Source organism: Selaginella moellendorffii, unplaced genomic scaffold (assembly GCF_000143415.4).
Source record: "Selaginella moellendorffii unplaced genomic scaffold, v1.0 SELMOscaffold_34, whole genome shotgun sequence".
Classification (NCBI taxonomy): domain Eukaryota; kingdom Viridiplantae; phylum Streptophyta; class Lycopodiopsida; order Selaginellales; family Selaginellaceae; genus Selaginella; species Selaginella moellendorffii.
The window spans coordinates 114520-140863 of NW_003314295.1; the positions used below are offsets into that span (position 1 = coordinate 114520).

The following is a 26344-nucleotide window of genomic DNA, read 5'->3' on the forward strand; positions in this document are numbered from 1 at the left end:
ATATTTTCTCTCTTAGGGCTTTCTAGTGGCTATGATTTTGCCGCATATGAGCCGTTGGATTGGTGTTCGTGGTTCCAGCCATGGCCAAGCACGTCATTGTGACTGGAGGAAACAGCGGTGAGATGGAAGAGTTTCTTCTCGCGAGAGTTCCTTGGCGTGACAATGTGCTTCTTCTCTCCAGGGATTGGCAAAGCCACGGCATTGGAGCTTGCGAAGAGGGGAATGGCGATAACACTTGGTTTGGTTCTTTTGAAGTATCCACGCGATCTTCTCGAGTTTTTACTCTTTCGTGCTCTTGGGCAGCTTGCCGGAATGTGGAGTCGGGCAGTAACGCTGTGAGGGAGCTCATCTCCTTGACGGGAAATCAGTCGATCAGGTAGAGGTGTTAAGATAAGGAGATTAGAATTCATGGTCGTGACTCCATCGACTTTAAGATCCATGCAATGTGATCTTGCATCGTTTCGTTCCATACGGAAGTTTGTAGACGAGTACAGACGAGCAGGGTATCCTCTACACGTCCTGGTACGTTTGGAGATCTTTGTAAAACCTCTGGATATGGAGACACTGGCAGATAAACAACGCTGGAGTCATGGCATGTCCACTGGACTTCACGCGAGATGGTTTTGAGATGCAGTTTGGGGTAAGCCCAAACTTCTCGATCCAAGGAAGCTGAAAGAAACAAATTTCTGGCAAGACCAATCACTTGGGCCATTTTCTCCTGACGATCCTACTTATGGAGCTTCTTCATTCGAGCGCAACAAAACTGAGGTACAGTACGTGCGTTCGTTAAAGTGTTCTAGGTAACCAAAATCACATTTTTGACAGGAAAACGTCAAGAGTCGTGGTCCTTGCCTCCGAGGCCGAGAGGATCGGACAGCTCGACTTTGAGGATCTGAATTTCTCTAATAAGAGAGGTACTATAGCTCTTATCGATTTGTTTAAAAACTTCTCCATATCAGTTTACAATCCGTGGCTAGCATACGCCCAATCCAAACTCGCAAACTGCCTCTTTAGCCTCGAGCTCAGCCGACAATGCGAGTCTCTCAACCTTCCAATCACATGTAACTCTATCCACCCGGGCATCGTGGACACCAAGGTTCGATTTTTTAAAATCTTTGCAAGCGATTTGAGATATCACGTATGAGATCCTTGGCAGCTCATCAGGCATGTTTTTCCTGGAGCCATGGCTGACACTTCGGAAGGCAAAGTGCGTTCCATCTTGCGCAAACTGATTGGTCTTCGAGTAAGTAGAAAAAGATCTCTCTTTGGTGTGTTTTACGAGCATTTCTTTTTGTCTTTCGCCGCAGTCTCCACTTGAAGGTGCTCAAACGGCGATACACCTCGCAACCTCGGACGAAGTCGAATTTGTCACGGGCCAGTACTTCAAGAACTGCTGCGTTGCAAAGCCGAGCTCCCAGGCCATGGATAAGACTATCGCTCGAAAGCTGTGGCAAGTTTGCGAGGAGCTCACCGGTGATAAGCTCAATGTGTAAGAGAAGGCTTATAATACTCTTGGGATGGGACGTTCCACTGAGAAGAAAAACAAGCCATGGAATCTCTCTGGAAGTAAAAAAAAAACATGCCACTTTATGAACGAGATCCCACTTGCAGCCTTTAAAAATTGCAAGTTTTCCAGAAGGAAAAAATTAAAGGACCAGGTCGACAAATCGCTGATGGAGTTAGCAGTGATTTTGCAATTGTCTTTATGTTTTCCAACCGAAGAAAAAATGGTATAGAAGTTATTGATTGTCTCAATGTGACAAGCTCTGGCGTGACTTAACAAGGTTACATGCAGTGCTCATGGTGATCTTGCGATCACACGAAGACAAGGGAACAAAAGAAACGAAAACAATCCATCCAAGCCAGTACTACACGAACGAGTGTGAGTGAGAGTGAGAGCGAGAGAAAGAAAGAGATGTCCCTTGCTTGCTGTCAATCCAATGCCTTGACCGATCCAAGGAGCGAGAAAATCTAGTTAAAACACCTTGTGTCACTCGTGAAGCCTACCGGATTGACAATGATGATTCGTTCCATCTCGCAAACCGGAGAGATTTGGGCGATCGAGAAATCAAAGCAATCGCTTGAAAATGCGCGAGGAGATGGATCCATAGATGCGAAAGAAAGCGATCAGGTGGATCAAACCATTGTTTACGCGCCAAACTCCGCCAAGGCGACCCTACCCCATGTGTGTTCTTGGAATTCTTCTCTGGTTTGGTACCAGCTAAACTATAGTATATTCGTCGCATTATTATACTAAACCATCCCTGGGGTGGTACCACGTGGCGTACAGCATAGCAGGCCGTGGGGGGGAGCTGCCACGCGTCAGGGCTGCAGGGGCCCACTTGTCCCATCGGGGGACCCTTAGATTCGGCGGATTCATTGCACTTGAAATCGTGCGGCGGGCGCGGGCACAGGCCGACGTCAGCATTCTTCCTCCTCTCGCGGTTTTTGATTTTAGGGTTTCTTCGAGTGCTCAAAGCTTTTGTCATAGCGTAATGATTGACGCAAGGGAGTGAGCCCTGTTCTAGAAGATCTCTAGACCCTATAAGCTGGATCTTGAAAGGCGTTCCGGCCATTTCCACACATACGACGACAAAGGGACCAAATCGGATTTATCCAACCATAGGGTGGAAGGATTGGAAGAAGAAGACGGCAACAAGGATGTTTGGATTGGATCTTCTTTTCTTCGCGACACGAGAGGTCCACACGGAATGTGGGTGCGCCATGATCGGCCACCACCCACGATCCAACGCCCAGAGACCGCGACACGTGGACGCCCACATCTCGCCAGCTTTGGACTCGCATGGGTTTTGGCCTCGACTTCCACCGACGATCATTCCTCCTGCTGGGAATCATACCAAAAAAATGAGAGAGCTTTGAGGATTCCAAGACCGCAAATTCGCTTGTTTATGATCTACGGCAGTGTGTTGTTTGTTCTTCTTGTTGACACAAAGGAGAGATTCACTGCGCTGTGCTCCTCCTCTCGATCGATCCCTAAGTTTGTCATCTACCTCAACCTGGAAAACTACAAATTTCGGGAGCTTCCCTTGTCCCAATGCCGCGGGGATAAATTCGGTGCTTGGCTGGTTGGTTGGCGAGGATTGTAATCTCTGTGCTCTGTTACAACATCACACTGAAAATATTGTCTGTGAAATGAGTAAACCCAGAGAATCTTACCCTTGACCCAGCCATTCCACACCAGACGCGTGCTCTTTTACCACGGGGGGAAGGAAAAGTCAAAACCCGTCAGTGAGCGTCACGGGGACGTCACTTCACGTGCGAGCTCCAATCTTTGGAAATTTTAGCTGTTTGATCGCTCACAAAGTTAAGGTGCCCGAGTCCCAAACAAAAGCCTCGCATTCGCGTTATAATAAGCGAAGATCTCCAACATTAAATCGTTGTGTGGGTTTTAGGGTTCTTGCTTGGCAGGTGGTCAAGACAAAGCATTGGAAGGAAGAAACACTGTCCCTGTCATGCAACTAGAATATTAAGGCAATGTGACAAGGAAGAAAAATAATAGAGGGGCCTTATGTAATATCTGCCACGGGACCAGCCAGTTGTTGTTGTTGACAAAAAATATAAGCGTAGTTTTCCTTTCCAAGGTTTGAAATATTTTGGCATTGTCTCTCGCTAACTTGGAGCTTTGGCATTGTTAAAAATTTTCCAGATCAATCACGGGCTAGTGGGTGCCGCTGATGCCCGCGCACACAAAGTCCTTTTGTCCTAAATTTGCCCGGTCGCAAAAGCAACGACACAATCTAAGTCACTCTGGCCTGGGCTCTCGAGACTTTCAAAGGAGCTTGACCACCCCTCTCAAGCTCAAAGCTTAATCTATGCGTTTGTGTTTTTCCTTGTGCTTGGATGGTGTGATCCAGATGTAAGATCACAGCTTAGGGAATGGCGTGACAAGCTATCTCTCTTTCTCTCGCGCGCAAATGCCTTGTACAGGGAATCGCATCCGTTATAACGTAGTTTACTGCCTCAAATATTCCAATGGATGATAGGTACTCGAAGACACGGAATCCCTGCTTTGCTTTTCCACCACTGTTTGGATTGTCATTCCAAAAGGCGGGAGCACAATATATTCCTGCAATTTCCAGCATATATAAGGGATGCTGATACTACTCATCTCCGCCCATCATTCCTCCTGGCTTTGCAACTTTGGTTCCAAACAGCTTGCTTGCTAACAAGCAACACTTAGTTTATACACACAGCATTGTTTGTAGCTGCCGCATTTTCTAAGGCTCTAAACTCCACGCGAGAGCTTTTGCTTCCTTGATCCTTGACAAAACCACGCGTCTCTAACTTAATCCAAAAGCCCAAGCGAGAGAGGCGGCCCACCATCGCCAAGCTCATACATCCCGCCCTCACAAAGCCCCCAAAGTTGACAAATTGCGCTGCGAAACCATCTGGATGCACTGGAGACCTCAGCTTCACGTCAGGCATCAAGCGCCGAGGCAAGTTGCTTGCGTTGCTTGCGACTTCCCCTCCCGTATTATCTGTTATTATTAAAACCCTCTCCTCATAGCAATGCCGCTGCCACCCTGCCCGTGATGTCACTCACACACTCTTGCATTCACTAGTTTTAGGCAAGGGGAAAAGAAAACCAAGCACCCAAATCCACAATCCTTTCCTCCAGGACCTCCAGGACGCTAATCTAGTTATAAGCTACGTAAAAAACATCTCCTCCTCTCTCTCTCTCTCTCTCTCTCTCGCTCAGAGGCGCCATAGCATGGCAGTAGCAGTAAGTGTGTGCAGGTCGTACGCACGGGGCGAGGGAGTGAAGCGAATTGCGTCACCCGGTACGGGCAATGGGCCGGTTTCGTTATCATTGCTCTCTAATGGGTGCGTAGTAGCATACATATATATAAATATAGGGAAGGGGAGGTCTCCTGTGACGCAAGAGCAAATCTAAGGCCAGATTTTGGAGATTTGGTCCTTTTGTGCAATGGAGCAGCAGCGGCAGTGGAGCAGTGTCCAGCAGTGGAGCTGCAGTAGTGACACTGATCGATCAGTCGAGAGCACAGTGCTACTGGAGAACTGAAGAGAGAGAGAGAGAGAGAGATAAGAGGTGAGTGTGTGTGTGGTTTCTTTCTCTTGCTCGAGGGCGACCACTGCTGTGAGAGCCCTGCTGCGCAAGCGAATGCCAATGGCTGGCGCTGGCTTGGGTCTTCCTGTGAGTGAGTGGACGGGCTGACTATAAAGTACTGTGGTGAAAGCTCTTTGCTCGCTCTCTCTCCCCGTTCCTTTCGGTTTGCATCGGTGTCTGGTCCTTTCGATTTCAACCCATCCAGGAGGATCAAATTGTCCACAATTGGGTGTTGTCTCTGGATTTAGTTTAGCTCTTGGCTAATTGCAAGCAAGCAAGCAATGTACTGCCATTTAAACACCCACATTTGTGGTGATGGGTGATTTTGTGATTGTCTTTGCATACGACACTTGCAAGTACGCAAAACTTTTGATGGCGATTTTGGATGTTACTATATGGCGTGGCGCGAACCTAAGTGTCAACTTTGTAGGGCACTTTGGCCGGTCAAACAACGCTGCTAATAGTATACAAAGCATATACTATTCATGCATGTCCGCATTAAATAAAATAACTCGTGGTAGGGGTCACATGTCGTGATGATTCCACCTTATAGTAACACCGCGGCGTGCCATATTCGCCCAGATTATTCCTCCTGCCGCCTTGACCCTTGACAAATCAAGGGCTTGTAGCAGCGCTTCTTGCGTTTGAAGCCATCCATGGAACGAGAGGTCTTTTGTTTACACTCTCTTTCCTGCCTGCCCGTGAGTCTGTGTGTTTGTGTCAAATCTTTCTTTTGTACTCCACCAGGCCACAGCGAATTGTTTTATATGCCAAGCGTCCATAGATCTCTTCCCTCCCTCCATGCCAGAAGACCAAACAAAGAAAAACTTACTTGACCATGTCAAATCAAATCACCACCACCACCACCACCACCACCACCCAGATTTTACCGTGTTGTCTTGTTAGGCAGCCGTGGAATCCACCTCCAAGACTCTCTATAGTGTGAACGAGACGCAACCGCCATAGACAATAGTACATACTGCCCAAATGCACATGGATTGTGTCAAGGTTTACAAAAATCAATCGACGTCGTGGCATTAAGGTTTGGAAAATCCAGGATCCACGGGCGCTCCGCCGGACGTGTGGCGCGCATCCGGGGCGTCGAAAGGCGGCGGCCACAGGCCGTTGGATGCACCGGCGGGCGTCGCCGCCGGGTGGGTCTTGTCGGCATTTATGGTACGGTCGGCCAGTAGATTTTCTCAATCACCGAGGGCAGGGGGCGGGCTTGTTTTTTCTTTTACCCAACGCTGGCTGGTGGTCTGGGCTCTTGGCTTGGAACCGTTTGGAGGGTGAAAGAAAAAGTAAAAGTGAATGCCCCGCTGCTAGTCAAAGTACGAGTACGGAACAACAATCACGGCGTGCAGCAGGCGGGGGTGACGCCAGCCTCGGTACACTCATTAAGTAAAAGCATAGGGATATAAAAAAAAATGACGTTGTTTTCTCCTTTATTTTGCTTTGAGCAGGGGATTTCTTTTTTACCCTTTTGTATTTGCCAGCAGGTAAAAAGTATTAATGCAAAATCGGGCCCGGATCCAGTGGACGGGAGTGGCGGTCTTTTCGAGCGTGGCCGGTTGACACGTCATGCTTGATTGAACAGGGTTGCCAATTCAGGAAAGGTGGCAACGGGGTCGGCCCTCCGTCGCGATGGAACGGCGCGAAACGTTGCCTAAAAAGGAAACACGCACGCACTACGAGAGGGGTATATGTTTGGGTATATGGGTGTGTGAGAGACATGGAAGACGAGCAAAGCAAATATAGTCCCCAACGCCGGACTGTCAGGGAAGGGGGCGGTATCTCTTTTGCTTGGGCGAATGCCGCAAAAGGGGACGAGTGTTTGCTTTTGGAAATTGCTTTCTTGGAGCATCATCCACTAGCCCGCGTCTCCTTTGAATTCAATCGCTATGAGGGGGTTTTAGGGCTTGGGTTTAGGGTTTATAGGGGGGTTTTGTTAGCGTGCTAATACGCCAGCCCACATGTCGCTCTGTCTGCTGCCTGTCGTGCATTCTCTGTGTGCCTGTCGTCTCGGGGCCGGGGAAGCGCCGTGACAGTGACCTCGTATTTTATGACATGTGCATGGGGTGTGCAATGGCTTTCTTGACCGGCGACCGGGGTTAGCGGGCGCTTAAGCAGCTGTTAAGCTAAAGGGGGCTCACGACCACGTTAAAGGTGTGTTAGTTAAGCCCGGGATATTTAGCAAACACGGCAGTGACAAAGATGTTAAAAACAAGCGAACAAGATGACAACAAGGCGAGTTTGTTAGATCCATCTGTCAATGTAGTAGATCACGAATGATTATATTTGAGAGGATCAAAGAAAACTCGGGAGAAGAAAGAGGCACTGAGATTTAGATCTCCTTCTTCTGCTTCTTTCACTCTTGGTCTTGAGCTGGAGCCTGAGCTCGAGCTCGCTAAGGTTTTCTATCATCCCCAACATTGGAGCAATGGAACTTGGGGCGCGATTAAAAATGTCGCGCATGGATCGATGCAAAGGGGGCCAAGGTGTGGGAGAAAAAGAGGGAGATAAAAAGGGCTGGGGTCCGTATGGGGCTCGAGAGAGCGTAGCCGTGTGACCGGACCAAAGACATCGTCCTGGGAGAGCGATATATATACCTCGCTGTGTTGTTTTGTGTGAGAGATAGATAGTGTGTGTGGATTTGTGTGTTCAAGGCTCAATGTTGCTTCGCTCCTGGGCTCGCAACAGTGGCGTCTCCTTCTTCCCGGCCAGGAGAGGCGAGAGCTTTTAGAGACCAAGATCTCACCAAGATCAAAGTAAGTAACTTATTAAGGATCTCGCTCTCTCATCGTTTTCTCAATCTTCCCTTCCCTTCTCCTCTTAAACAGCGAAGGGTTCACGTAAATAAGCACAAGAGAGAGAGAGAGAGAGAGAGAGGAGAGGAAGGAGAGAACGAGGAGGAGAAGAGCTCTCTCTTTCTTTTGGGGAAAGCTGAAAGGATCTCATAGAACTCTGTGTTTGTGGGCGGCGGCGCTCGGTGGAAAGCGCTTCGTGGTTGGCTGGTCTTTCAGTGTTCTCTTTCTCGTCGTTGCGCGAGCGTGAGCGCTGAGCTCTGAGTAATGAGACGAGGGAGTGAGTGAGTGAGTGCGCGCTGTACTTGGCTGTCACTGCTGCCAAAAGAAATCCCATCGCTCCCGTCTTCCTCTTCCTTCGTTCCTCGCCTCATCTCGCTCGTCCGGAGGGTACTCTCTCGCCATTCGACTTGTTTGTGGTCTTGTGTTGTTTTGCTTCCCCATGTACATGTCTTGTTCCTGCTGCCTCTTCGCCTTTGGGTCTCGTAACATTCTTCTCAAAATCTAGCGCGCGAGATTGCGAGAGAGAGTTCGCTTCTGAGCACTCTCTGAAAAGCTCCTCTCTACTAGATTAGCTATGGTCTAGGCTGCTCGAAATCTTTTCTCTAGTTTTCTTCGTGGTTTTTTCTTGGGTTTTAGGAAGAGATCCAAATCCAAATCCCAAGCTTGTCTCTTGTTTTCGTGTTGATCCAACATCAATGATGAGCACACCGGTACTAGTGCGTTGCTTCTCTCAAATGCGAGCACGCGAAGATCAGGGAGCCGTCTAGACAACAAAGAGCACCTGTAACAGCAGTGCTACTGGAAGATATGATCGGCGGCGGGCGATAGTTAATGGGCTCCGAGACCTCTCTTTCCTGGTGATCATCTAGGACTTCAGAACTTCTTCTCTCTTTTGGGCGAGGAAGAGAGAGAAGAGCGATGAGGTCTTCCGCTAGTAACAGTAATTGGCTCGGCTTCTCTCTCTCGCCACATCTCCCTTCTTTCGAGCAGCAGCAAGCTCCCTCGTCCATCGGCGACGCCAAGCTCGGTGGTGGCGGTGATCATCTCCAGGGCAGCAGCGCCGCCACCGCGGACTACCAGCAGCAGCAGCAGCAGCAGCAGCTGGGCAGCAGTGATCAGTCGCCTCATCACCACCACCATCACGAGCTCCAGATGCAGCAGCCGCAGCTCGCCACGGACGGCTCGCTTTGCATCATGGAAGCGTTCGAGCAGCGGAGATCCAGTAGCGATCAAGGTTTGTTTGTTTTTTCTTGGCTCACTCTTCGTCTTCCTCCTGGCAAAGCTTCTTCGCGGTCAAGTCTGGCATCTGCATTGCCACTGCCTCTCTTTTCTTTTCCTTTTTCCCTTCTCCTTTGTTTGCGTCTGGCAGTAGAATTATTACAACTTATTGTTCTTCGTCCTCCTCGAGTTTCCATCCCCCATGGCTTCTCACCCGGTGTTCTTCGCAGATCAATGGCACAAATATGCAGGAATGAGCGCGAGCATGCATCCCCAAGTCTACGACTACTCGCGGCTGGGCTTAGAGCCAGCGCAAGCGCAGCAGCACCACCACCACCAGCAACAGCAGCAAATCCACCACCACTACGAGAACCTCCTCCGCCCAAAGCCCGAGCACGAAGCTCCCAAGCTGGCGGACTTCCTGGGCGGTGGCTCGTCCCTGGGTGGCGGCGGCGGCCAGTACTCGAGCCGGGACTCCTCCAACACCAGCCCGGGAGTAGCGAATCTCTTCTACGGTGGTGGTGGCGGCGGAGGCGGCCACCAGCAGCAGCAGCAGCACCACCAGATTGGCCACCACCATTCCGGAGCTCCCTTCTCAGCGACGCCGCGGCACCAACACGATCACGCCGCGGAGATCAATGTCAATCTCCCGTATTACAACCTCTACGGTGGTGGCCTCGCGGAGGCCACCGGCGAGGGGGGATTCGATCACCACTCGCACCAATCGCGGCACAGCGAATTCGAGCAGCACAGCCAGCAGCAGGCGGACGACAATCTCTGCTCCACGATCTCGTCGCTTCATTCCCACTCTAGCCAGCTCGTCGCGGGGCAGGAGATGGATCACCACGGCCACGCGCAGCACCACCACGGCCACCAGGAGGCCAGCAGCAGCCTCTTCTCGGACTGCAGCCTGCAGCTCCCCCATAGCTCGAGCAACGCTAGCAATGGCGGGAATATGCTGGGGATATCCGCGCTCAAGACTTGGCTCCGCCAGCACCAGCAAGGATCCTCTCCTCCCGGCGGCGATCATCAGCTCGCAACCAAGGCCACCATCGCCCCCGCCATCGCCGCCAATCCGGGCGCCGCCAAGAGCACCGCCACCGGAGGCGCATCCGGAGAGTTTAGCGCGCTGGCGAATTTGCAGTCCTTGACGCTGTCCATGAGCCCCGGCTCGCAGTCCAGCACCGCCGCCGCCGCTCCATCGCAGGTCGCGGCTGCCGATCATCACAGTCCTTGCAACGCTGCTGGAGCGAATCTCTGCTGCTCCACTACCTCCGCGCTCGTCACCAGTGCGGCCGCCGCCACCGCTGCCGCTGTCGCTCCCAGCGATCCGGTTTCCAGCGACCAGCCGCCCAAGAAGAGGCCCAAGGCCGGTGGCAAGGAGCCGTCTCCCAGGAAATCCATCGACACCTTCGGACAGAGAACGTCAATCTATCGAGGCGTTACAAGGTACGTGATCGACAACTTTTGATCGATATATGGAGGAACCATAGCTAGACTAATCACGGGTTTGATGGAGCAGGCATCGCTGGACTGGACGTTACGAGGCACATCTGTGGGACAATAGTTGTCGAAAGGAGGGCCAGACCAGGAAAGGGAGGCAAGGTATGTTCATTGTTGATCATTCGATACAAAGTTCCGCGAGCTGACCGCTCTCTCTTTTGCTTTTTTGCTTTTTCGTATACGTGGTGGTGGACGCAACTTCGTTGGATCGATCAATGCGCAGTTTACCTGGGTGAGTGTCACTCTTTGTTGTTCGTGCTTGAAGTGTTTTTTCGTTCCTCATTTAATGTTTCTTGCCGGGAATGAATGCGCAGGGGGTTATGACAAGGAAGAGAAAGCAGCGCGAGCGTATGATCTGGCGGCGCTCAAGTATTGGGGACCTACGACCACCATCAACTTTCCTGTGAGATTCCTTCCTCTTGTATTATTCATGAACTCACAAGACCGTGTGTAAACTACGTTTTGATTGGCATCAGCTAAGTGACTATGAAAAGGAGCTAGAGGAGATGAAACACATGACACGGCAGGAGTTTGTGGCTTCCCTTAGAAGGTATTTCAGTCGTTCCCCAGCTTGCCTCCCAAGATTTCTTCGCTGAAAAATGTGTGTTCGCAGGAAAAGTAGTGGGTTTTCTAGAGGAGCATCGATTTACAGGGGAGTGACGAGGTAAGCGTGGCGTGAATCCTTCTACTTCGCGATTCCTAACAAGCTTTAAATCATGCAGACACCATCAACAAGGACGCTGGCAAGCCCGGATTGGAAGAGTAGCCGGCAACAAAGATCTTTACCTCGGAACTTTCAGTAAGTTCTCAGTTGTTTAAAGCAATGCAATGCCTCGCTCGGTCTGATCTTGTTTAAACCAACCAGGCACGCAAGAGGAAGCCGCGGAAGCATACGACATCGCCGCGATCAAGTTCCGGGGCATCAACGCGGTCACCAACTTCGACATCAGCCGCTACGACCTCAAGAAGATCTGCTCGAGCCCGAGCTTGCTCCTGGGCGAGACCGCCAAGAGGTACAAGGACAGCGACTCCGGAGTGGATCAGAGCCAGCAGCAGATCATTCGAACCTCGGACGAGGACGTGGTACTTGTGCGCGGCAGCAGCGCCAGTGCTAGCCAGCTCCGATCGAGCAGCAGCCACGGCGGCCAGCAGCTCATCCCCAAGCCGGAGCAGGACTGGCAGCTGCTCTACAATCCATCGGGAGCGCAGGAGGTGGTCCATCCCCTCAGCGGGAGCTACCACCACCACCAGCCGATCATCCAGCAGTCGCCAAGCATGCAGCACGCGGTGCTGAGGAATCTCATCGGCCTGGACGCGCTCCCCAGCGGCGACCAGGGCGGCAGCCACATCTTCTCGGGCGGCGCCGCGCTGGGCGGGCAATCCACCTCCACGAGCACGCTCATGAGCAACTCGGTCTACTCGAGCGACAGCCCAAAGCCGTCGGTGGGCGAGAACGAGGAGCCCAATCCCGGCAAGAACCACTCGTCCAGCTCCTACGATCAGGGAGGCGCAATCGTTGGTGGTGGTGGGGATCTCAGCAGCCGCGGTGGCGGCTACTGGATGAGCAGCAAGCCAAGCAGCTACGACATGGGATCGATCGTGACGCCCGTGCAGCAGGCCTTGAATGGGAGGGCGCTGGCGGCGGCCGGGCATCACCACATGCCCATTTTTTCAGTCTGGACCGAGAACTAGCAGAGGTCTCGCGCTCCAAGCCCTAAAATTTGAATTCAAAATTTCAAATTTAACTTTTCGCGCGAAATGGGAGTGTTATGTTATTAAAGTTTAGGGCTTTCCCCAGCGACACGTGCCTCGAACGTGTCACCACCGCGATACTCCACCGCTGCGATGCTCCACCTCTCTCGACGCATCCTATGCTGCTAGGGTTCTTTTCCATCGCGACAAGAGCTCCCATCTCGCCAGCGATCGATTTTTCTCCGCGAGATTACCGCTAGCGTTTGCGAATCATCACTCCTCTGTTTTTCTCTCTCCTTGTTCTAGCTCCCGGGAGAGAATTTTGCGGCTTCTGGGATCCACAATCCCCTCCATCCCTCCCTCCCTCCATCGAGTAAGCGGTCAAGCGCGCGAGGATCATGTCGGGCTCCACGCTAGCGGCGGGGTCGAGAATGGCCACCGAGGGCAGAGCTCACGGCGATATGAAGGAGCGCGTCCAGGAATCGGGCACGCTGGGTGGGGTGATGGGATCGCTCCGCGTCATCGAGCTCCAGCTCGTGGCCTTCATCATCGTCTTCTCGGCCAGCGGGTTAGTCCCCCTCTTGGATCTTGCATTCCCCGTTTTTGCATCCTTGTACGCGTTCTTCCTGGGATCGGTGGTGTTCCCAAACTACCACAAGCACAGGAGCGCCGCGCCCGAGGTGTTCAAGGGGAACCGCCTCTTCCAGCTCTACGTGATCTTGGGGACGCTGATGGGCTTGTTCTTGCCGCTGGCCTACGTTCTAGGGGGATTTGCAAGGGGTGACCAGGCGTCCGTGCGAGCCGCCACCCCACACCTCTTTTTGCTCTCGGTCCAGATCCTCAGCGAGAACTTGATCAGTGGGCTTGCGCTCTTCAGCCTCCCGGTGCGAGCTCTCCTGCCGATCCTCTACACTGCTCGCCGGCTCATTGCCTTGTCTTCGTGGGTGCACATCACCTTGACGATGACTATACCACCTCAACATGATTTCCGGGTATGGGAGTTCTCTATCGTTTTTTCCTTTGTTTCTTTTTTTGGCTTTTCTTGTTGTAAGAGATGGCATGACACTCTTTGCTCTTTTGCATGGAATGAATCCCCAGAAAGCTGCGTGGGTGTGGTTTGGACGGAGTTTAGCCATCGGCAACTTAATGTACTACTCCATCAATCTGCTGGGATTTTTGATCCCCCTGTTTTTGCCTAGAGCTTTCGAGCGCTACTTTCAGGACAGGGACGAGTACTACAAGGAGAAGGAGCAATCGTCCGCCACTGCTGCTACTAAGGGGCCCGAGAAGAAGGCGCAGTAGAGAGCAGAAATGGAAATAACCTTGGTCAGTGGTGCTTCTCTCCTTTGTTTTTTTTACTTCTGCCTCCCTCTTCCTCTCTCCCTCTCGCTCTTGTCCTCGCACATTTGTGTAAAATGTTTGATTCTGAATAGAACACGTAGCCGCGTGTCCATGTCTCCAATTGTATGGCGTTTGGGCAACACTTGGTTGGCAACATATGTTTGCCAGTCATATTTTTTGCACAGGCAACAGAAGACACCTTGTATTGTCTGTCTTCTTTCAGTAGACTTCTTCCTGAATTACCGAATTACCTTTGCTGAGGATCACTGTTGACCATGATATTTGATGATAATTGACATGAGTGTGTCCAATGCTTCTAACACACAACAAAAAGCCAAGTTGACACACTGCTTGTTTGGGGACGCTCTTGGATCCAAGTCAGGCGCAAAAAGGGCACAATAAACCGACTTCACCGTTTGGAACAGCACCATTTTTTCACCAACAGCTGCTAGCCAAAGCCGAGCTGAAGATCAGTGTGTTGGGATGTAGACGATAAACCGCCGGTGATTACCAACATAAAGGCTCCACAAAGTTCAGATCCCAATCAACGAATTCCCTCCAGATGCATTCCTTCAAGGGCGAGAAAAGGCATCACGACGGTGTGCATCTGCAAAACTAGTGCGTCATTTCGTAGAGGCTTTGCTTTCCTCTCTTATGATTCCACGATCCTTTGTAAAGGATCGACTGTGACTGCCTACGGGCATTGAGGAGGACGAACAAGAACATCAACAGTTTACGATGACATGACCATACCTGGGCACAAAGCAATCCAGGCATGAAAGACCACGTCCAGAACATAATGTGCCAGTCATCTAATCCAGTACGAGAGCAGTCGAGAGTGACTGTGTCCAGAATAGTCGGTTAGAAAACCACTTGTTTAATTGCTTCTCCCATTACCTTGCATAATTGTAATCCATCGGCAGTCTAGCTCCAGTAATATTATAATACAATACTTAACTATACATTCTCGATTGTAAATAATTATAATTATTCTTTGAAATATGTTAAATTGTTTTCTTAGTTAACAATGGAGGGGCATAATTTGGGTTTAGGTGTTTTCATTCATATAAGATTTTATTTTGGTATTTCAAACTTGTATATATATATATATATATATATATATATATATATAACCCTAACTAGGTAATATACTAATTATAGTATTATAACATATAAACCGTTTATTTGGGATTGAATCTGGTCCATCCATTTTTGTATATAAATAGGGGTCTAAAACCTTAATTAATATACTACTCATATTAGTGTTCATTGGTGGTAGTAGGCATTGGAATTTGTTCTTGAAGGGCAAAGTTTTTTGGCAATGCTTTGCTCTAATATTCAAGATTGTGCTTGTTGTGAATGTAATTATGGGTATCAAAAGTTACATGTTGATTAGTCCTTTCAAATACTTTTTCTTTACTACCATGACGGTAAAAAGTTGATATTGCTAGACCCTTTATTAATCCCTCTTGTTCAAGTGTTAATAAATTTCACTTAGCATCTATACTTGGCTAGACAAACATAAAGAAGGAATTCTTAAGTATTTATTTAGCCAACTATACCTAACTTACCTTGTTAGTTATCTTTTACCTTGTTTTGCATTGGCTTGACAAAAACCTAAATTGGTCCTTTAATATTTGCTAGATGATAATTCACCATGTTTGCCAAGCATTTTCGCTATCATGCCTTTTATATTAAACTTATTTGGTCCCAATTGTTATTTATGAAAAGAGTGTAGATTTGCTGATTTGACATAATTTAGAACATGACAAATAAAATAAAAAGAAAGCTAACCAAGTTAATCTATCTGTAATAATTAGCCCAAAAACCCTAGCTTATATACAAGAGTGAGTGGTCTAGATTGAAATCAATCCCTTAAATTAGCCTCCTTAACTAAAAGCCCATAACAACAAAATATAGGTGTCCCTATACCCCTCCCCTCACCACGCCCTAGTATAGGGTTGGGACTTGAACCTAGCCTTGCTTTACTAGAGGGTTGGGACTTGAACCCAACCTCCATAGAATATGTCTATGAATTCAACGTCCCTACGGGGAGTCAGGCATAGTTCTCTACGCTTGGTCGACCTAGTTAACCCATGTTAATTAATTTACCTTTGTCACACCTTCGGATCCCAATATATGACATTGCTAAATTTCTTAAATAGATTTTTTAATTAAAATTTGCATAAATACATAGAATTCTACCTTGCAAAAATTCTTCCATTAAATCTCACGTGTTCGCTAGGTTCCTCTTCGGTTCCCATGTTACTTCACAGTGTGGAAATCTTTTCCACTTCACATGGAACTCCCTCACCTTATGTCCTTGTCGCTTGCTCTTGCGCGCATTGAGAATGGCCTTGACTTCATATTCCTCTTCCCCTTGGATAAACTCAGGTAAATGTCTTACTTGGTCCTTGCAAAGCAGATCTTCAAAATACAGCTTGAGTAAGTTCACATGGAACATAGGATGCATTTTACCCATCTCTCGAGAAAGTCAAAAGCAATAAGCCACCTTATTAATTTGAGCCTCAATCTCATAAAGCCCCACAAACTAGTTTAAGGAACTCAAGATTAGTTCATTTCCAGAAGGATGTCTTTGAAGACATGGCCAACAAGTCGTAAGATTAAAAAGAGATGTTTGATATGGGCATCGAACTTTAGTGAAGTTGTAAGGAACTAACTCCTTGGGGTGTTGTAAGCTAAAGGATCCCCGAAAGCACGACCAAAATGATAAAGAGTTCATCGGATGAGACTAAGTTCGAGATCGAGTCTGAGACCGACTCTGAGACGGAGTTCCATATCGAGTTTGAGACCGAGTCCGAGATCGAGTCCAAGACCGATTGTAAAACCGAGTTCAAGACCGAGTTCGAACCAGATTCGGAGTTCCAATTCGGTTCCAAGTTGGGTTTGGGGGTGGATTCAAAATTGGATTTTAAGTTGGGTTCGGAATTGGTTTTGGAATTGGATTCCAAGCCGGGTTCGAAATTGGGTTCCAAGTTAAATTCGGAGTTGGATTCCGAGCCGGTTTCGGAGTTTTATTCGGGTTCAGGGGGGGAAACCCAAAGCCTTGTTTTTCCCAAGGGGGGGGGGGGGGGGGGGGCTGTAGAGGGTTCCAAAAGTATAGTAGGGATAGTGAGGTCCAGGAACCAGTTTTGAAGGGACTCTCCAGTGGGGCTTCCAAACCGACTTGAGGTTGAGACTGGGACTGAGGGGCCTTGGGTGGGAGTGAGCATGGACTTAGTTGGTGCTGGAGGGGCCATCCAAGGAAGTGCTCACGAGCAGCTCCCACTCTCGAAAGGGAAACCGATTGCAGTGCTCCCGGCTCATGTGGAGTGGTGCCCCGCTTGAGTACCATGCGGCTCATTGGTCCTCGCCCTTCCTAGGGGCTTGGGCCTTCTTTCGGGATGGAAGTGGGGGGGTAGAGGTACCCATACCGGGCTGCTAGGCCACGGTGTTTCGCCCCGGCATCCCAAAGCAAGTGTTGCACTCAAGACTTGGGATTTAGAGGGTCCCATGATCAAGTCTTGTGGTACCAAGGGATGTTAGGAACCTGGAAGCTTGGTGTGCTTGGCTGCTTGTGCTTGCGGGGAGTGTAGCCGAACCTTAAGTCCAGTCTAACCCGGGGAGGGGGATTGGGAGTGATTTGGGAATCCGTGGATGGATGGTTAACACTCCGTTGCTCGTGCAGTGAGTAGCTGAAACCAAGTAGGAGCTGGTACCATAGGCGAGAACCTTGGCAAGGGAACTTAGCAAAAGCCAAGGCAGTGTTGGATGGATAGACGAGGTAAGCTGGCAAATTGGAAAGGAAAAATTTGTGGCTTACAATTTGGTATCGGAGCCTTTTCCTCAGTTCTAGCGAAGGATAGAGGCAGATTGCTGGGAGATGGCAAGGGCAGGGTGTAAGCGAACCCAGGCAGAGACGGAACCTCCGCCGGAGTTGGAGCCTCCAGTCGAACAAGAGGCTATGGATGAGGAATCCTTGCATGAGGAGGACTCTAGTGAGGAAACTTCTAAACAGGAGTTCAGTGGCGAGGTTCGGTCGTCCAAGGGTCGATTGGACGTGCTAGAAGGACAGTTGGCACAGACCAATGCTCTGCTGAAGACTCTTGTACGCAAGCTAAAGCGTGACGAGAAGCGGAAGAAAAAGAGAAAGACTGCGGATGCTGGCAGCGCAGAAGGTGCGGACCCTTCGGCAGGGACTGAGGCAGAACCAAACAAGGTCGAACAGACCGAAGTAGAATCAGTCCCTCAGGCAGTTCCCAAGTACAAACTAAAGCCCCCACCAGTCTTCAAGGGAGTGAATGACTATAAGGTGGTGGAGGATTGGTTTTACGATATGGAGGACTACTTCCGAGCGTTGCGATTACCGAGCTCGGAGAAGGTCCCATGTGCAAAACCATACTTGGCAGATAATGCCAAGTCTTGGTGAAAAACGACGGAGGCCAACGAAGGACCAGTGGCCACTTGGGACATGATGAAGGCGAGGATCCGCGCAACATACGTTCCTCCAAATGCCACTCTGCATCTGAGAGATGAGCTGAGTAGGCTGAAGCAGACTGGAACCATCCAGGAATATGTGAATGGGTTCATGGCAAAGAGGATACTTGTCACGGACATGGGGGATATGGATGCGTTCCATGCCTTCATTTCAGGTTTGCAAACCTGGGCTCGTGGTGAGGTGATGCGCTGGAACCCGACCAACTACAAGGAAGCGTTGGATGCGGCCATCAAGGTGCATTTCAACGATAACCTGCAAAAAGGGAACACGACGGGGTCGGGAGCCACGTTTAGCAAAGGGGCCAAACCAAGGGGAATGTATAGCAGGGGGAAATTCAAGAAGAGTTTCTCTAAGAATGAGTCCTTGGGGTTCCAGAAAGGCAAATCCAGTGGCCAGCGAGCGAGTACGTGGGGAAGTCAAGCGAAAAGAGACAAACCCACAGATAAGAAGGTCAAGTCGTTTAGCAGCGTGGGAAACAACGTATGCTACAACTGTGGTGAAGCGGGACACTTTTCGAGGGAATGTCCCTACCCGAAGAAGGCCAGAGCCAATATGGCCATCAAGTCAGGTGAAGTCCAAACTGAGGTATGTGATCCAGTCCCTAACTCAAAGTTACTTATTACACGAGCAACTTTGGTAGAGAGTCGTTCGCGACATCTACTAGCCCTCTGAGGGAAGCTCGAAGGCAGCTTTGTTAAGATCCTTATTGACACGGGTGCTTCGGATAATTTTGTGGCTGCAGACATAGTCCGGCAAGCCGGACTAACGGTGCAGCGGCTAGGCGAACCAAGGACTATAGAGTTTGTTCAAGGTAGCCAAAGCACCGATGAGGTACTTTGACAAGCGAGGGTCGAAGTAGGGACATGGAAAGTAGACATGGATTTCACCGTGTTGGACATGGCGGGATTTGACGTGATCTTCGGAATGGATTGGTTTAATCGGTTCGTGGTAGCCCTGCATGGACAAGGTAGGAACCTTGTGGTACTGGCGAATGCCCAAGGAAGAAGATCTAGAGTGGAGGCCCAAGATCTAAAGGTATGGCAAAGCAAGGCCAAAGAATCCTGCTTAAACCTGGTGTCCATGAAAGGACAACTCATTAAAGGAACTAAGGTAGCATTTTTGTGCTTACTCTCGGTGAAGAGTGACAAAAAGACAGGAACGGAAGAAGTACCTTTAGTGATCCGACGAGTGTTGGACCAATTCCAGGATACCATGCCGGAGGAGCTACCGGCGGGGTTGCCCCCGTACGACCGATAGAACATAAGATTGAGCTGGTCGAGGGTGCTGAGGCGGTGGTTCGTGCACCCTATCGTTTGAACGAAAAAGAACTCGCGGAGCTCAAGCGCCAACTAGAGGAGTTGGTGGACAAGGGGTATGTTAGGTTGAGCAAATCACCATATGGGGCGCCGGTGCTATTTGTGAAAAAGAAAGATGGATCTATGCGCATGTGCATAGACTACCGGCTGCTCAACAAATACACAAAGAAGAACAAGTACCCTTTGCCAAGGATTGAGGACCTGTTCGATAGGTTGGGAAAGGCAAAATACTTTTCGAGAATTGACCTAAGGTCAAGATACTACCAGATCAGGGTAGCGGAGGAAGATGTCGAGAAGACAATCTGTCAAACGAGGTATGGGAGCTTCGAGTTTCTAGTGATGCCCTTCGGGCTATGCAATACGCCGGCAATGTTTTCGGCGTTGATGAACCATATCTTTGTACCCTATCTGGATCACTTTGTGGTCGTCTATATTGACGACATCCTGATCTATAGCGAAACGCTAGAGGAGCATGCCAAACACTTGACGAAGGTGTTTGAGAAACTAAGGGAACACCAGCTGTATGCTAAAGAGAGCAAATGTGACTTTGCTCAACAAGAGGTAAAGTTTCTCGGGCATGTGGTGGGCAAGGACGGGCTTAAGGTGGACCCTGAGAAAGTCCAAGCGATCCAAGATTGGGAGCGACCATCGAATGTACACGAGTTAAGGGCATTCTTGGGGCTATGCAACTACTATTGAAAGTTTATCAGACACTATTCGAGAGTAGCCATGCCCTTAACGGACCAAACGGGAAAAGGGAAGATGGTATGGACAGTGGAATGTGAGGCGACATTCGTCCACCTCAAAGGGAAGTTGAGGAAGGCTCCCGTGTTGGCATTACCAGACTTTGGTAAGGATTTTGAGGTAGAAACAGATGCTTCAGACTTTGCGTTGGGCGCAGTTTTGAAGCAAGACAACCATCCAGTAGCATTCTTCTCGAACAAGTTGGACAAGGCTCAACAGAAGTGGCTTGCCCATGAGAAGGAATTATTTGCGGTGGTCAAGGCGCTCAAGGAGTGGCGACACTACCTTGGGAGACACTTCAAAGTTTACACGGACAATATGGCAACGAAACACTTTTTGTCACAGCCCGACCTAAGGGGAAAACAAGGTCGGTGGGCCAATGCTTTGGCCGAGTTTGATTACGAGATTCTGTACAAGCCTAGGAAGAGCAACATCGTGGCAGATGCGCTAAGTCGAAAAGCGAGCTTGAAGTTGGCAATATCTAGCGCGACAGCAACCTTTTGGGATGATGTGCGGACTGCATACGAGAACGATGGTCTAGCACAAGAAGTGTTGCTGAGGAATCTAGAGGCGCGGGAAGCTCACCAGAGAGGTGAGCTGCCAACGGAAGAGAAAACGGGCTATGCGGAACGCAACGGACTCATATATTACAAGCAAACGAGGGTGTATGTTCCAGAAGGGGAACTAAGGAAGGTAGCCTTGGAAGAGTGTCATGACGGACCTCTCGCGGGACACGGCGGAGTGCCCAAGACGATGGGCTTACTCAAAAGGAAGTATCACTGGCCAGATATGGCTAAGGACGTCCAAGACTATGTAAAGACATGTCCAACATGTCAGCAGGTCAAAGCCGTGACCAAGGCTAGTGGGGGCTTGTTGCAAAGCATCCCCATTCCAGATCGTCTGTGGAAATGTTTCACAATGGACTTCATCACGGGATTACCCCCAAGCGAGGGGTTCGATGTGATATTCGTGGTGGTGGACCAATTTTCGAAGATGGCACATTTCATACCCACCACAACGGAAGTGGATGCGGAAGGTGTGGCGAAGTTGTTCTTCAAACAAGTGGTTCGAGTGCGGGGAAGGCTGGAAGAGATTATCTCAGATCGAGATAAGATCTTCACCAGTAGGTTCTGGAGGACACTCCTAGAACAGTATCGCATCAAGTTGAAATTCAGCACAGCCTATCACCCACAGACAGGTAATGGGTAATAAGTCAAGATTGATGGCACTAACACTTCTTGACAGATGGACAAACGGAAAGGGTGAATAGGCAGCTGGAGGATTATTTGCGATGCTATGTCTCGAGAGACCAGACCGACTGGGTAAGTCATTTGGGACTTGCGGAAATGTGTTATAACAACTCACCACATTCGAGCATCGGGGTGAGTCCATGGGAAGTCATCAATGGGCGAGCTATTGAAGGTCCTGTAGAACTCGGTGTGGCCGAGTATCATGGAGAGTTACCCGCAGTGGAGGCATTCACAGCGGAAAGACTCAACATTTGGAATCTAGTGAGGGATTCCTTGGAACGGGCTCAACAAAGGCAAACTAAGTACGCGAACCAGAAGCGCCGGGATGTGGAGTTCCAAGCTGGGGAGAAGGTGTGGCTGAACACCAAGAACCTCAGGCTACCAAGTGGGATCAGCCGGAAGTTGACCCAAAGGTAAAAATGCATGTATTCCTGTAAATGAATTGATCTTGAGTTCCTTAAGCAGGTTCGCGGGGCCTTACGAGATTGAGGCTCGAATCGGTAAAGTGGCTTACCGACTCCGACTTCCTCGAGAGATGGGGAAGATGCATCCCGTGTTCCACGTGAACTTACTTAAGCCGTATTTTGAGGATCCGCTTCGCAAGGACCAAGTAAGACCTTTACCTGAGGTTATCCAAGGGGAAGAGGAATACAAAGTCGAGGCCATCCTCAATGCGCGCAAGAGCAAGCGACAAGGACGCGAGGTGAGAGAGTTCCATGTGAAGTGGAAAGGATTTCCACACTGCGAAGCAACATAGGAACCGGATAAGAACCTAGCGAACGCGCGAGATCTAGTGGAGGAATTTCTGCAAGGCAGAACTCTATGTACTTATGCAAAGTTCAATTAAAAGTATCCATTTGAGAAGTTGAGCAAGGGCATGTGTTGGGACCCGAAAGCGTGCCGGAGGTAAGCTAATTAGCATGGGTTAGCTAGGTCGACCAAGCGTAGGGAGCTACACCCGACTCCCTGCGGGGGTGTCGAATCCGTAGACATATTCTACGGAGGTTGGGTTTGAGTCCCAACCCCCTAGTAAACCAAGGTTGGGTTCAAGTCCCGACCCCATACTAGGGCATGGTGAGGTGAGGAGTATAGGGACACCTATATTCCGTTGTCATGGGCTCTTGGCTGGGGAGGCTAACTTAGGCACACCGCTAAGTGGGGGGATGCCCCCGGAGACATGGTCAACAAGTCGTAGGATAAAACGAGACGTTCGATGTGGGCATCGAACTTCTTCTATGGGTGGTGGAGTTGTAAGGAACCAACTCGCCGAGGTGTCATAGGCTAAAGGAACCCCGAAAGCATGACCAAAATGACAAAGAGTTCATCGGATGGGACCAAGTCGAAGATCGAGTCCAAGACCGACTCTAGGATCGAGTTCGAGATAGAGTCCGGAATCGAGTCCGAGACCGACTCGAGGACCGAGTTCGAGTCCGAGTTCGAGACCGAGTTCGAGACGGAGTCCGAGATCCAAAATCGGGTCCGAGACCGAGTCCGAGGTCGGGTCCGAGATCGAGTCCGAGATCGAGTGCGAGACCGAATCGAAGTCAGATCCGAAATTGGGTCCGAGATCAAGCCAGAGACTAAGTCCAAATACTAATACGGGTCAAGGGGTGAAAGCCCAAAGCGTGCATCTCCCGGGGGGGGGGGGCTGCAGGGGGTTCCAAAAGTATAGTAGGGATAGTGAGGTCTAGGAACTAGTTTTGAAGGGACTCTCCAGTGGGGCTTCCAAACCGACTTGAGGTTGAGACTGGGACCGAGGGGCCTTGGGTGGGAGTGAGCATGGACTTGGTTGGTGCCGGAGGGGCCATCCAAGGAAGTGCTCAAGAGCAGCTCCCACTCCCGAAAGGGAAACCGATTGTGGTGCTCCCAGCTCATATGGAGTGGTGCCCCACTTGAGTACCATGCAGCTCATTGGTCCTCGCCCTTCCTAGGGGCTTGGGCCTTCCTTCGGGATGGAAGTGGGGGGGTAGAGGTACCCATACCGAGCCGCTAGGCCACGGTGTTTCGCCCCGGCATCCCAAAGCAAGTGTTGCACTCAAGACTTGGGATTTAAAGGGTCCCATGATCAAGTCTTGTGGTACCAAGGGATGTTAGGAACCTGGAAGCTTGGTGTGCTTGGCTGCTTGTGCTTGCGGGGAGTGTAGCCGAACCTTAAGTCCAGTCTAACCCGGGGAGGGGGATTGGGAGTGATTTGGGAATCCGTGGATGGATGGCTAACACTCCGTTGCTCGTGCAGTGAGTAGCTGAAACCAAGTAGGAGCTGGTACCATAGGCGAGAACCTTGGCAAGGGAACTTAGCAAAAGCCAAGGCAGTGTTGGACGGATAGACGAGGTAAGCTGGCAAATTGGAAAGGAAAAATTTGTGGCTTCAGCTAGCAAATTGGAAAGGAAAAATTTATAACTTACTATAGCGCACGTGGTTTTGACCCTTTATCCTATGGTGATTTACCATAGGATAACACTACGAAGCGGAACCTAAACCCTCTTTGTGCCACGTGACAGATGCCACATGTCACATGCCACGTGTCCATGCCACGTGTCCATAGGAACCCGAGGTTCAGGGCCTTGGGCCACTGAACGAAGGAACGGTGCCAAACTCCCAAGCGTGGAGCCAAGGAGTGATGGAACCGACCCACGGAGCAACTCCTGAGCATACAGCCTAAGGAGCGAAGGGACAGGACCCCGGAGCCACTTGGAACAGTCCTAGAGTAACCAGCATCCCAATGCCAGGATCAGCACGCAAAACGGAGCCAAACGGAGTCTGGCGCTATTTCAGCATACCGGTGGCCTAACGCGAGGACATGGGTACTCCACCAACTAGCATGGAATGGAACTTGCAGTTAGACCCAAGCCGGACGCAGAACAAGGACAGGCACACAAGCGGGAGCTAGACTATGCCTCAGGTTGGTCGGCCATGCCCGACCTACCCACTATCCTTACTATACATTTGGAACCCCCCATAACCCCCCCCCCCCCCCCCCTTGAGGAACACACGCTTTGGGCTTTCACCCCAAGCCTCCCTTAGTATCAGGAGTTAGTTTCTGGGACAAGCTCGAAACTTACTAAATATGGAATGGCGCTAGAATGCGAATTTGGACACGGGATGAACACCATTGTGTTCAGGCCGATCTCTACATTCTGTAGATATGCCAAATGAGCAAATCTGGACACTTTCCATAAATAGCATTTGGGACCGAAATGAGACTAACACAAAGGGCATGATAGCAAGGGTGTTTGGTAGACACGGTAAGCTATCATGGAGCGATATTGAGGGACCAATCTCAATACGCGAGGGTTCTTGTCAAGCCAGTGCAAGACAGAGCAAAAGAGAACTAACAAGCCGAGCCGAGTATGCTCAGCTAAATAGACACTTAGGAATTCCTTCCTTATGCTCATCCGACCAAGTACAGATGCTAAGCCCAGTTTACTAACACTTGAACAAGAGGGACTAATAAAGGGTCCAGCAATACCGACCTCCTGCCATCTTGGCAGTAAGGTAAGAGTGTCCGTAAGGACTGGCCGACAGGTAACTTTCGATACTCGAAGTCACATTCGCGACATTCTCCCCCCCTAGGGAAAATCGACGTCCTCGTCGATGCATACTCGAGTCTAGAATACCGCCAAGGAAACAACTCCAGAAAAAGTTCACGGTACTCACACTATGTGAGAAATGCACCAACTTAAATGAGTTAGGAGGCAACCTCTTTGTCTAACGCAGATGCGCTACCAACTCAGACACCTTCCGGCCGTCACCGACAAGGAAATGACCAACGAAGTCAGCCACCCTTGCTGCTCTGGGAGTCACCCAGCTACAAAAGTGTGATACGCCCCTGCCCGCAGGGACATAGAGAGAGAAGCCAGAGGCTGCAACCCTCCTAAGCAAAGAAACCAAACCCGTCGGTAAGGTTTAGATAGACTACTGTAAACAGGCAGTTAGAGTTGTTTACACGGTCACGCCCTTTAAACAGAATAAAGAACATCGACAAAGAGGCAGGTTATGTGACCAGTCGACAGTAGCTACCCCATGACTAGAGATTTCAACATGCACACGAAGTGCCGAAGCCAGTCTGCCCATTACTAGCCCAAACTCAAAGATTAATAGATGGACAATATCAAAGTCAGAGACAATGATATCTCAGAGCAAACCACAAAAAACATGTGGTATTGCAAAAGCCAAAAGCCATCAAAGAAAACAACTAACTATCATGAAAGATCATCAATCATCCCATCAACAAAGAGATGTATAATCATCGTCAAAGAAGGAATCCACCATCCTGAAGAACAGTGAATCATTCTATATCAACAACAATCAAGCAAACCTTTTGACAAGGATAATCAATTATCTTAAATGGTAGTCAATCATCACTAATGATTGCTAAATGCAAAAAAACCAACTTCAACATTGAAGCTAATGAGCCAAAATGCCTTCCCCAACAACTTTTAACAAATGGACCACAAGTATGAAAGCTCAAGGAACCAAAAGCTCAAAGAAGTTTATAGCCAAGTCTTGCCTAACATGATCACAAGTCTTGCATGAACTAATTTCGATGCTAAAGAAGAAATCATGGGATAACCCACAATATCTTTCTCAACATATCCATAAGCTAAACTTCATAATGCAAAGCTAATGAAAAGCATGTTCGTAGCAATCCAAAAGCTAAGCATAATGAAGCTATGCTCGACAAGTGATCACCAAATTGATCCTCCATGAATCCATCTATAGCAAGACGTAACTCATTACATAACAAGCACAAGAAAAATCATCAATGATTGATATATCTCAACGCAAATCCAACAATGGACCAACATCTTCAATATCAATCACTAACTCTTCCACTTGTAGAGTTAGCATAGTCCACGACTAAGTCACTTTTCAAGGAAAAGCC

At 49.6% G+C, this 26344-nt stretch overlaps 3 protein-coding genes across 3 annotated transcripts; all 3 read left to right on the plus strand.

Moving 5' to 3' along the window:
* The first annotated feature begins 4 nt into the window (after window positions 1-4).
* Window positions 5-1717, plus strand: LOC9639393 (retinol dehydrogenase 11). Its single transcript, XM_002977266.2, has 10 exons — window positions 5-117; window positions 182-238; window positions 304-376; window positions 435-522; window positions 572-640; window positions 695-768; window positions 826-914; window positions 960-1096; window positions 1157-1243; window positions 1308-1717. Exons 1-10 carry the CDS (start codon window positions 81-83, stop codon window positions 1491-1493), a joined length of 897 nt encoding a protein of 298 aa, XP_002977312.2. The 5' UTR covers window positions 5-80; the 3' UTR covers window positions 1494-1717.
* A 5655-nt stretch (window positions 1718-7372) lies between these two features.
* LOC9639077 lies at window positions 7373-12376 on the plus strand. The gene is made up of 9 exons (XM_024682416.1): window positions 7373-9130; window positions 9345-10563; window positions 10637-10719; window positions 10841-10849; window positions 10932-11020; window positions 11094-11167; window positions 11231-11281; window positions 11340-11416; window positions 11483-12376. Exons 1-9 carry the CDS (start codon window positions 8815-8817, stop codon window positions 12307-12309), a joined length of 2745 nt encoding a protein of 914 aa, XP_024538184.1. The 5' UTR covers window positions 7373-8814; the 3' UTR covers window positions 12310-12376.
* Window positions 12377-12473: 97 nt separating this feature from the next.
* Window positions 12474-13771, plus strand: LOC9639078. Its single transcript, XM_002977268.2, has 2 exons — window positions 12474-13301; window positions 13408-13771. The coding sequence occupies exons 1-2, from the start codon at window positions 12708-12710 to the stop codon at window positions 13609-13611; spliced, it is 798 nt and encodes a 265-aa protein (XP_002977314.2). The 5' UTR covers window positions 12474-12707; the 3' UTR covers window positions 13612-13771.
* Window positions 13772-26344: the final 12573 nt, after the last annotated feature.